At 45.5% G+C, this 10779-nt stretch overlaps 2 protein-coding genes across 3 annotated transcripts; both read left to right on the forward strand.

The window, feature by feature from the left end:
• Positions 1-548: 548 nt before the first annotated feature.
• On the forward strand, positions 549-5331 carry LOC127761132 (MACPF domain-containing protein At4g24290-like). The gene is made up of 7 exons (XM_052285358.1): positions 549-988; positions 2587-2825; positions 3053-3254; positions 3333-3413; positions 3497-3680; positions 3850-4016; positions 4246-5331. Exons 1-7 carry the CDS (start codon positions 740-742, stop codon positions 5026-5028), a joined length of 1905 nt encoding a protein of 634 aa, XP_052141318.1. The 5' UTR covers positions 549-739; the 3' UTR covers positions 5029-5331.
• Positions 5332-6356: 1025 nt separating this feature from the next.
• Positions 6357-9822, forward strand: LOC127764495 (probable sodium/metabolite cotransporter BASS3, chloroplastic). 2 transcript variants are annotated; one of them, XR_008015889.1, is made up of 6 exons: positions 6357-6844; positions 6974-7069; positions 7191-7497; positions 7618-7865; positions 8402-8908; positions 9458-9822. XR_008015889.1 is itself a non-coding variant. In XM_052289380.1 (5 exons), the coding sequence occupies exons 1-5, from the start codon at positions 6357-6359 to the stop codon at positions 8637-8639; spliced, it is 1377 nt and encodes a 458-aa protein (XP_052145340.1). In that variant the 3' UTR covers positions 8640-9056. The 2 variants fall into 2 exon arrangements, 1 of the variants encoding a protein (XP_052145340.1); XM_052289380.1 differs by lacking the exon at positions 9458-9822 and having other exon boundaries at positions 8402-9056.
• The last annotated feature ends 957 nt before the right edge of the window (positions 9823-10779 follow it).

Genomic DNA, 10779 nt, shown 5'->3' on the forward strand with positions numbered 1-10779 from the left:
CTAATCATAAAAAAACCCCCTAAAATTCATCAATGCCGATGGACACATCATCCTTAATAACACCTGACTAAAAATGTCATCCAGACTTAATCATCACATCATCACCGTCATCTTCTCTAGCATAGCAAAAGCACTATTCACTCATCATCATCAAAAAAAGAAAAATAAAAGGGAGAACTCGATGAGATCAGCCTACTACGCGCTTCCATGAATTCGCCCATGGCCCCCACCGTGGGCTTTCAAGTTTCAACCCCAACCACCCGACGACCACCTCTCTGGCTCCCCCCACCCCCCCCCCCCCCCCCCCCCCGCGGCTGCGTCCGCCGAAATACCCGCAGCCACCCGCCGCTGACGGTCAACCCGCCTTCGATCCACCCGGAACACCATCCGCCCGTCCACCGATCCCCCCCTCGCCGCATCCACGCCGTCCCTTTTAATCCACCCGTCTCCGTTTCCCACCCCCCGCGTCGTGGGCCCCACCTGCCGCATTCCCACCAAACCTCCTCCCCCCGCCCCCGCCTCCTTCCTCCCTCCCTCGCGTAGTCAAACCTTTCCTTCTACTACTTCTCTTCTTCCTCCTCTTCTCCTCCTCTCCTCGCCGAGGACGCATCGGAATTCAGGTGGAGGCAAGGATTGCATGAGCTAAGGTGAGGTGTGTCCGGCGTCGCGTTCGCGTGCGAGGTGGTGGTGGTGGTGGCTGTAGTGTGGAGGTGGTGGGGAGTGTGAGGAGAGGGAGGGGATGGAGGTGGGGGAGAGGGCGGCGATGGCGCTGGGAGCGGGGTTCGACCTCACGTCGGACTTCAGGCTCAAGTTCGCCAAGGAAGGGCGGCTGGTGGAGCTCGACGAGGCCGGGGCCAGGGACGTGCCCGTGCCGGGTGGCGGCGTCGGCGGCGGCGCGGCGGCGGTGCTGCGCGGGGTGCCGCGTGACGTCGGCGTCGACAAGGGCGACCGCATCCGCTTCCGCTCCGACGTCCTCGAGTTCAACCAGGTACGCCCTTGCCTTGCCTCCCTGCTGCTGCAACCGCTCCAATCTTGGTTGACTCTGCTCTGCTCGGCTCGGGCTCTTGCTGCTGCCGCGTGGTGATTGGTTCGCGAGATTTTCTTTTCCGGGGACACGATCGCGAGAGATGCGCGTGCCTCCTTTCGTGTTTTTTCGCTCGATTTCGCTGTTCTACTGGGGTTGCGTCGTCACAGATGCTTGGAAAAAGATTGGAGGTGGCAACTCTGATTAATTAACCGTGCAGAACTCGATCAGACCGTTGCTTCGCTTGGTTGAATGAATCGGGACAAGGGGACTGGGATTACAAGCTTTTACCCTTGTTCTTGGTTACTTACAGTTCACCATTTCTGTTTCTAACGAGATCTTCTTTGGGAAGAAGGAGAAGAACTCTACGGACAGCGAGCAGAATTGGCAAAGAGTAAAGAAGCCGCGGCTTGCTTCCGTGAAACGGTCACACAAATTGATTGACCGCTAATTTTATCCCATCGCTTGACCTGTGGAAATCTCACTTGAATAAGACGTGCAATTCCGTCTAATTTAGGCACATTTTGCCCAATTTTTTGGTTCCCATCCATCACCTTAACTTCCATACCTATCAGTACTTTCCTTCATTAATGTTAAGAGAATGGTCTTCGCCTCATGCCTTGTTTGTCAGTTAAGTCGAGCCACAGATTTCGGCTTAAACATGCCTGTCTGGCATCAATCAATAAAATCTTCACACTAACCATTTTTGAATGTTACACTATGCTGGCATTCTAATGGTTGTACGTTTAAGTCCTTAAATAGTGGTTCTTGGGTGAACTTCAGCTGGCTAGAATTCAATATCATCGAAAATTTTCTCGTGGGGAAAACGAACACTTATTTTTCTTTCCTGAAATATCCTATAGGATTTTGAATGCTGCAGTTCGCGATTCTTGTTTCTCTGTCGAAAAAGATTCTGGGATAGCTAAGTGTAAACTGTTCGAGATCTTTCCTGTAGAGTGGATCTGTGGTCATCCCTAGAAAATCTGGTTGGAATCCCACTCAGTTTTTTCATTTCCAGACAGGAATTGAAACAGCTGTCTCTGTACATATGTTCACACATCTTTGGGGGGTTTTTTTATTGTTGCATTTAGGAATTTATATTAGCACAAAAGAACAAACAGTACTTCAGTTATTCCTCCCCGAAGTTTAGAAGGCTAGCAAGTGATGCATAATCCGTTGGCAGAAGAGGCTGGTCCTTGTCAAACTGGTAGTACTATGTTTGTACCTTGTCAAAATATTGTCGACCTTTTGAATGTGGCTTCTTCAGATGAGACTAGCTGCACTGTCTTTCTAAAGCACGATCGCAGCATTTCATTGGACCACATGGCCTCTTAATTGTGTAGAACCTTCTTGCTTTTGAAGATGAAAAGCTGCTTTTCTTGATGCCTGTATTTAAATACAATTAACATGGTAGACAATGGATATTCCCTTCAAGGCCATGAGTAGAGTTAGGTGTTTTTCTACATGGCTTTCCAAATGTGAAGTTCAGCTTTCGTGTATTAGAGATATGCTTCAGCTCGATCCTTCTATGCTGATATGATTGCATTTGATTTTCCTGACAGATGTCCGAGTTACTTAATCAGAAATCTTCAGTCCAAGGGAAGGTGCCTTCAGGCTATTTTAACACTCTTTTCGATTTAAGTGGAGCTTGGATGACAGATGCTAAAGAGACTAAACATCTAGCATTTGATGGATATTTCATCTCCTTGTACAAGTTGCACCTAAAAACTTCTCCATTGGTTCTTCGAGATGAAGTTAGAAGTGCTGTTCCACCGAAATGGGACCCTGCAGCACTATCACGGTAAAGCACTTTGACAACTGTATTTTTGGGAGTTCTCATTTTGCCAAATATCTGTGGTTTAATCTTGGGGGTTAGCTTCTTAAGTGCACTGTATGTGTATTTATTGGTTTGCCTACAATATGATTTATTTTGTTTTAGCTGGCTTTGAGTCACATACTTTTTTTTCCCTGGCCATATATAAAATCTATATATGTGAATAAAAGCAGCTAGATCTTGTTAATTTTCAGGTTTATCAAAACTTATGGGACACACATAATTGTTGAAATGGCAGTTGGGGGTCAGGATGTCATTTGTGTTAAGCAAAGTCCTTCTTCAACCATTTCATCAGCGGACCTAAAGCTACACCTGGAAGATCTTGGTGATTTCCTGTTTTCTGATGGGAGGAATCATTCCCCGATACATCGCAAGACCAGGGATGGCAAGAGCAAGGTACAAAATGGTTCTACCCTCAATTCACGTAGCAACCTGCTGGAAGCAAACATATCTAATCCGATTCATTCAATATAGGTGCCTGATGTTTTTGTCAGGATGGAACAGCAGCCTAATAACCTACATCTTTCTAGCTACTCAGAATCATCAACCAAAGATGTGAGTATTTTTCTTAGTTTAATGTGTCAGTTGGTTCTCTAGCCGCGCTTTGCATACTGAAAGATCACTGCTTTCCCAAACAGGGCCTGACAATTACATGCTCGAAAAGAGGTGGAGATGCCTCTATAGCCAGCCATTCCAAATGGTTACAAACCGTTCCAAGGGTTCCTGATGCTATAATGTTTAAATTTGTTCCTATCACCTCTCTTCTTACCGGCATTCCTGGTAGTGGTTACCTCAGCCATGCCATTAATTTGTATCTTCGCTGTAAGTTCTCCTATAAATTCCCTTTTCTGTTCCACAAACTTCAAATGTTAGTCTGTCATTCTATAATTGCTTCTTCCGGATTGACTGCATTACTAACTTTCATAACCTTTATTCTGAATCGAACTGCAATTTGGATAAATGAATCCTTATAAAGTTTGTGCTCTGTCAGATAAACCTGATCCTGAAGACTTGCAACATTTCTTGGAGTTTCAAGTGCCCCTACAATGGGCGCCTTTGTTCAACGAGCTTATCCTTGGGCCTCAAAAGAGAAAAGGCTCCTATCCTTCATTGCAGTTCAGATTTCTTGGTCCCAAACTTCAAGTTAGCACTTCTCAGGTACTTGATTGTTACATTGCACAATCTTTTTTTTAAAAAAAAAATTTCTTCTTTCAGTTTACAATTCACCGTAACTTTTGAAGCACCATTATGTCAGTAAACACGCACTCGAAGGTGCGAACTAGCAGTGGTGGTGTGTGCATGTGCGTCTGCCCTGTAAATGCAAAGAAAAAGGAAAACGTAAAACTCGAGGTTCAGTCTATTTACATTGTTCTTGTGTTGGGTCCAGGTATCTAGTTCTCATAAGCCTGTAGTAGGCTTACGGTTATACCTGGAGGGGAGGAAGTGCAACCGGCTGGCCATCCACGTCCAGCACCTGTCCAGCGCCCCCAGCATGCTCGGGGACTCGCTGTCGTCGTCCATGTCGGAGTGGCGCGAGTCGGAGGAGGTGGGCGCCGGGTACATCGAGCCCATCCAGTGGAAGAGCTACTCCTGCGTCTGCACGTCCAAGGTGGACTACAACCCGGAGTGGCTCAAGCGCGTCCCCGGCGGCCGCGGCGTGTTCGTCGTCACCGGCGCGCAGCTGGTGACCAAGGGGACGTGGTCGAGGAAGGTGCTCCACCTCCGGCTGCACTACACGCACGTCCCCGGGTGCGCCATCCAGCGCACGGAGTGGGCGGCGGCGCCCGCGGCGTCGCAGCGGGGGAGCTTCCTGACGACGATCAGCACGACGCTGAGCTCGCCGTTCACGCAGCTGCAGGCCGCCGCCGCGCCGGCGGCGCCGCCGAGGAACGAGCCGGCGCCCGCGGCGCTGCTCAACTCCGGCGTGTACCCGGACGGTCCGCCCGTGCCGCTCCAGTCGAGGAAGCTGCTCAAGTTCGTCGACATGTCGGAGGTGGTGAAGGGCCCCCACGACGTGCCGGGGCACTGGCTGGTCACCGCCGCCAAGCTCGTCAAGGACGGCGGCAAGATCGGGCTCAACGTCAAGTTCGCGCTGCTCAACTACGACGGCACGCAGCCGGCGACGGCGACGATGGCCGGTGGTGATCAAGGGCATGGGCTGCTGAATTGAGATTTTCGCCGTTTGTTTGTACATATCACAGCAGTTCATCACAGCTTTGCTGGTCTTTGTTAGGTTTCATCGATCAGGATTTTGGTTTGGGACTTGGGAGCAGATAGGATTAAGAGAATGAATTTGTTACAGATTTTTTTTTTACTTTTTGGGCGTATAGGAAGTGTATAGAACAGGAGATCCAGGACATACAAAAACAAAACCATCGAGCAGTGTGTTGGCAATGCTCCAATTTATTTTCTTTTCTTGCTGTGTAATTAGAGTCTTTTGCGTGTAAATTATTATGAGTTTTGTTTGCCTGTAGATTGGCCGGCCAAATAAGCCGATATCAGAACGTCCAAACGGGTCAACGGGTCGCGAAGTGAATATGTTAAATCTAGGCCAACAAGTAAAAGTGAATATTTCTCACAGTGTTCATGTTTATTAAGCGAAATGAGTGTAACTTAACTGGTCAGATTTCTTGTGGTGAAACCAGCTCACCCGGGTTCTAAACTTAACACAAGTACTTGTATTTATAGCTAACAAATGTTTCAGTGATAGCACAGCGTTTATGGTGCCTGTGGTGACTTTACGTTGCCGGCTCAGCCTTGGGTAGGGTGTGTAATGAGTTTGCGTTTGTAATGAGTTTCTAATGAAAATATAAGATCATTTTCCCAACATATGGGTAAACAAACATCTAAGAAAATTTAGGATTCCTTTAGAATAGGGAAAATTTTCAGAAAAAAGTACTAAATTTAATTCAATTCCTCTAAAATTCCGAGAATTGCCATCTCCATACACTACGTGTGAATTCCCTTGTGTACTCTTCAACTTAACAGCTCTAACCAAATTTAAATTTTAACACTTAATTTTAAAATTGATGTTGATATCTTATTTAATCCAACTTTATTTTCCAACAAAGTCACTAGGAACATGTATATTTTTAGGTCGTTAATAAGAGTTTCGTTTTATAATCAACAAAATGATGATACTTGATATATTTAATTTTCCAAAATCTATGGAAATTAAGGACTCCTTGGTATAGGGAATTTTTTCCCCAAATTTTCACACAAAAAAAATCCTCTAAAATCTGCGGTTCAAAAGAGACCTCATGTCCGGCCAAATAGATGGAGCGAAGTCATCTGATCATCTCCGTCCACTAACGCGCGAATCTAGACTTGTCCTTCCAGAAACCTTTTCCGTTGTGCCCAGCTGTCTCCGTTCCATCTGCCCAAGCTGACGCAATTTAAATTTACTCCCTAAAATCTAAATAAAACCCGAGCACTAAAATATTTTAAAAATCCCATAAGAAAACTGAATTTAAAAATGCTTTATTGGCACCGTTAAACATGGCATCTCCCGGATTCTATCCTCGCAGCCGCGCGCACTCCCTCCCTCCCTCCCTCACCGTCCAATTCCATCCGCTCCTCCTCCTCCTCCTCCTCGCCGTCGCCATGGCCGCCGCGGTGGCGGCCTCCTCCTCCTCCTCCTCCAGCAGCTGCGCCGCCGTCGGCGCAGCCTCCGCCTTCCACCCCCACCGCCACCGCCAGGCCCGCTTCGTCGTCTCCCCTCCCGCGCCGGCCTCCCCCGCGGCGCTGCTCTGGCGGCGGCCGCGGCGGGTGGCGCCGACCACGTTCTGCTCCGCGCCGTCGCTCGGCCGCGTCGGGTGGCCGCGGCGGGAGGGTGCCGCCTGGCTGCTGTCGTTCCGCGCCGGCCCGGCTTCTTCCCCGTCGTTGGCGGCGGCGGGCGACCCTTCCCAGGCGCTCTCCGCGCTGCTCCCGCTCGTCGTCGCCGCCACCGCCGTCGCCGCGCTCGGCAACCCCGCTACCTTCTCATGGTGAGTGGGAGATAGTCAAGTCAAGCCAAACCCCCTGGACACTTTCACGAATGTTCTTAGCTTGGAATCTTGGGGCAACTAGCACATGGTCAGCTTTAACTAATTCGATATAAATTATCACTTTGGTAGGGTCTCCAAGGAGTACTACGCGCCTGCACTTGGCGGCATCATGCTCTCCATTGGCATCAAATTATCCATCGACGACTTCGCGTTGGCATTCAAGAGGTTTACTTGCATTCTACTATACTATCCATCTCAAGATCACTAACTTGATTGTGTACAGCAGGAATATGTATGCATCAGTTTGTCTGAATGATTCTTTCTTTGTGTGTGCTGCATTATGCAGGCCGGTGCCTCTGACGATCGGCTATATGGCGCAGTACATTGTGAAGCCGCTGATGGGCGTGCTGATCGCGAGGGCCTTCGGGATGCCGTCGGCGTTCTTTGCAGGCTTTGTTCTTACTTGCTGCGTCTCCGGCGCGCAGCTGTCGAGCTATGCTAGCTTCCTGAGCAAAGGGGATGTTGCATTGAGCATTCTGTTGACAAGCTGCTCGACGATATCTTCGGTGGTTGTGACACCTGTTCTCACTGGACTGCTGATTGGTTCTGTGGTTCCTGTTGATGGGATCGCGATGGCGAAATCCATTTTGCAGGTAATGATATGCGTTCTTGCTTGGCTGCTTAGTGATGAAACCATTCATTTTGTGGTATATATTTTTCTTGTTACCCTGTCACTGTGTGCTAATACTACTCTGCAATTTCCCATTTGCCAGGTGGTTCTTGTTCCTGTCACACTAGGTCTTCTTCTTAATACATATGCAAAAGCAGTCGTTAATGTCATTCAACCAGTAATGCCATTTGTTGCTATGTTGTGCACATCGCTTTGTATTGGAAGCCCTCTTGCTATCAACAGGAGCAAGATCTTATCTTCAGAAGGATTCCTGTTACTTCTCCCCATAGTGACTTTCCACATTGCTGCCTTCATTGTGGGTTACTGGATTTCCAAGTTGCCTATGTTGAGGTAGTTCTATAATACTGAAATCTTATTTTTACTTGTTATCAATGTCTGTCTTGTATCACTAACTTAAAACAAAATGGTGGAATTTGTTATGCATACACAACTTCATATCCCCTATCTTTTTGGGCCTCATGCCTTATGAAGTTCTGGTCCTTCCTTGATGGTACAGTATTGTTTACCAAAATTATTATTCCATCGACCTGAACTATTTTGAAGAAGTGAGCATCTTTTGTTTTGCGAACCATAATGATCAAAACTGAGCATATTTTCCAGAAATGTATAATTTTGCCCCACCATTTTCCTAAAACCATGGCATCGACTCACTTTAATCACTTTCCTGATTTATGGCCAGTTATATATAGCATTTGGGTAACTTTATCTTCTTAGTGGTAAGCTGAACTAACATCACATGACCACTAGTTGCTTTTCTTACATTGCATTCTGTAATTGGCAACTAAATCCAGAATTCTTGCAGACAAGTATACTTTGGAACCGCCTTCATGACTGTTCTTTTGAAATTCTTTTACATTGGTACTCAGGCAAGAAGAGCCCGTTTGCAGAACTATTTCTGTATGTACCGGCATGCAGAGCTCCACCCTCGCTGGACTTCTTGCTACACAATTTCTTGGAAGTAGCCAGGCAGTTCCTGCAGCATGCTCAGTTGTTATCATGGCCATATTTGGTTTGACTCTAGCATCATACTGGGGAAATGGTTTGCGAATCAGAGATATCGGTTCGAGATTTGTTCCACAAGCTTCCGCAGGTGTGAGCTCATGATAAAGCTTTTGGGGTGCAGCATTTAGATTCGTTCATGGGCTCCCCCGTCAAGTTCCAGAATTCCTGAGCAATTGGAGGCTGTAGTACACAGAAGATGCCGTGCTCTTGCTGTGTAAATCCTCCATTAGCAACAAGAGATCAGGAACTGCAAGCTGTGCATTTTTGAAGATAACCAGCAATAAGAACAGCCTTACTTAGATCGAAGGATGCTGGGATGGCACAGCAGTCAAATTATACCTTAGTACCATACAATATACTGTAGATTTCAGGTAATGCATCCTCAACTCATAGAATGTAGATATTAGATACTGCACGCCCTCGGCATTTTTATACTTGGTACAAAAATATTATGTATGTCGAATATCATTGCTCGCCATTCCTATCAAGATCAACCGCGTAGTACCCTTTTGTGCTGCTTGTTATTTTTGCTCCAGTATTTTTCAAAAAGAAATTCTGGTGTTTATTGCTTCATATTAAGTAATGACTTATGAAAAAACCCACCTAACAAATTGGGGGTAAATATAGATGAAAACGTTAAACAGCACTGCTGCTACCAGTTCTCATTCTTGTGCAAAATAAACCTGAAAAGTTTCACATATATCTATTTTATTTCTGGCTGGACAAAACCAAAAGTTTCATATACATTTTATTCTGGTGAAAAGAAAATAAAATAAAAAGGAGAGATTAAGTACATTTTGTTCTGTTCCTGAAAATATCTGACTATTAATGTTTGGCATTTCTGTCAAGAACAAGAAACATACGAGTGAGACATGAAGCCTTATTTCCTTTTTGTTCTTGCATGAATTGCCTGTCCACAGGATACTATGCGGTGTACCTAGCAAGCAGAGTCGCACTCTGCAGTGTTCTCAGTTGTGAGTGCCACAGGTTGCGGGCAGAGTCCAATTACGATTGGCCGATTTGATTGCCATTCTACATCTAGAAGATGTCACAGTTGTTTCACATGGATCTCTTTCTCTGGTCCATTTCTTTGTCGTTTTTGGTACACATGAGCAGTCCATTTCTTCAGTTTGTCGCTGCATGTAGCCATTTAGATCGCGTGGGTAGTGACAGCAACGGCCGGAAAGGAAGATTTGAGATATTTTTCAGCTGTCTTGTAGAATTTGTAGGATCTCATGATAACCTTCAATAAAGAGTATTTCTTCCATGTTATTTAGGATATTGATATGGTCTCCAATGCATGATTTTTAAAATAGCGGGATACTAAGGAATGCTATTTTGGATATTGACATATAGTCTCCAACACAAGATTTTAAAATTGTGGGATAGGAGCTTAGTATTAATGCTATTAAGAGAAAATCAACATAATGCTGTCTAAAATTCAATTTTGGGACAGCTGATCTATGCATCGATCTCTCCATTCCATTCCATAATCTATGCTACTTTAAATATCGATAATGGTGGTATCCTTTTCCCTAACATGTGGGCTCATAATGTGGGTAGCGTTGGTGTTTCATCAAGATGCAGTGCCTCTGGCTCTAGCTAAACCAGTGGCTTTCAAAAACCGATGGCAAAAAATGATTTGATAGGTATACAATCTTAGGCTTTAAAATGAACTAGCCTATAAATTCACGCATTCACGTGACTTTGACCATCCTACTATATAATGTAAAAAATACAAAATCTATCATTTTTCTATCTCGTTAGATAATAACCCCAGAAAGGAGAAATGAAGTCTATCAAACTTTTTCTCTGTTTTATAAACTCAAGTTCCAGCAAATTTAATAAAGTCTATATAATCTAAAATATATAGCTTCGCTCAAGAGAGGTAACTGATAATTCATATCACAACTTAAGCCTTTGAATTGAACATGACTACATTTCATTAAGATGTGGCAATGCAGCCAATTATTTTGATCGGAAGAAACAGAATCATTTCAGGTTACCCAGCCGTATGCATGTTGCTTACTTCACCTCTTGGATTTCAGCCCGAACCCCCAGCCGAACATCTTCAACCTAATGAATGGTGAAGGGCTCCATGAAATGCAAAAGATAGGAGAAACAAAGCAGGGACTCGCATAATTCGGTGCTGTCTTAACAAGCACAGCATTTTCAGGTTTTCTTGATGCATATAAAAAAAAGTACAAACTAGAGATGGCCTCACAGGCTTCCTGATTCACAC

Source organism: Oryza glaberrima, chromosome 2 (assembly GCF_000147395.1).
Source record: "Oryza glaberrima chromosome 2, OglaRS2, whole genome shotgun sequence".
NCBI lineage: Eukaryota > Viridiplantae > Streptophyta > Magnoliopsida > Poales > Poaceae > Oryza > Oryza glaberrima.

Excerpts from the sequence above, each read along its gene's own strand:
- LOC127761132 (XM_052285358.1), top strand. The coding sequence starts at position 740 with ATGGAGGTGGGGGAGAGGGCGGCGATGGCGCTGGGAGCGGGGTTCGAC. Across the intron at positions 3,414-3,496 it reads CAGAATCATCAACCAAAGAT|GGCCTGACAATTACATGCTC; the intron begins GTGAGTATTTTT and ends TTTCCCAAACAG. Across the intron at positions 4,017-4,245 it reads TTCAAGTTAGCACTTCTCAG|GTATCTAGTTCTCATAAGCC; the intron begins GTACTTGATTGT and ends TGTTGGGTCCAG.
- LOC127764495 (XM_052289380.1), top strand. The coding sequence starts at position 6,357 with ATGGCATCTCCCGGATTCTATCCTCGCAGCCGCGCGCACTCCCTCCCT. Across the intron at positions 6,845-6,973 it reads AACCCCGCTACCTTCTCATG|GGTCTCCAAGGAGTACTACG; the intron begins GTGAGTGGGAGA and ends TCACTTTGGTAG. Across the intron at positions 7,866-8,401 it reads TCCAAGTTGCCTATGTTGAG|GCAAGAAGAGCCCGTTTGCA; the intron begins GTAGTTCTATAA and ends ATTGGTACTCAG.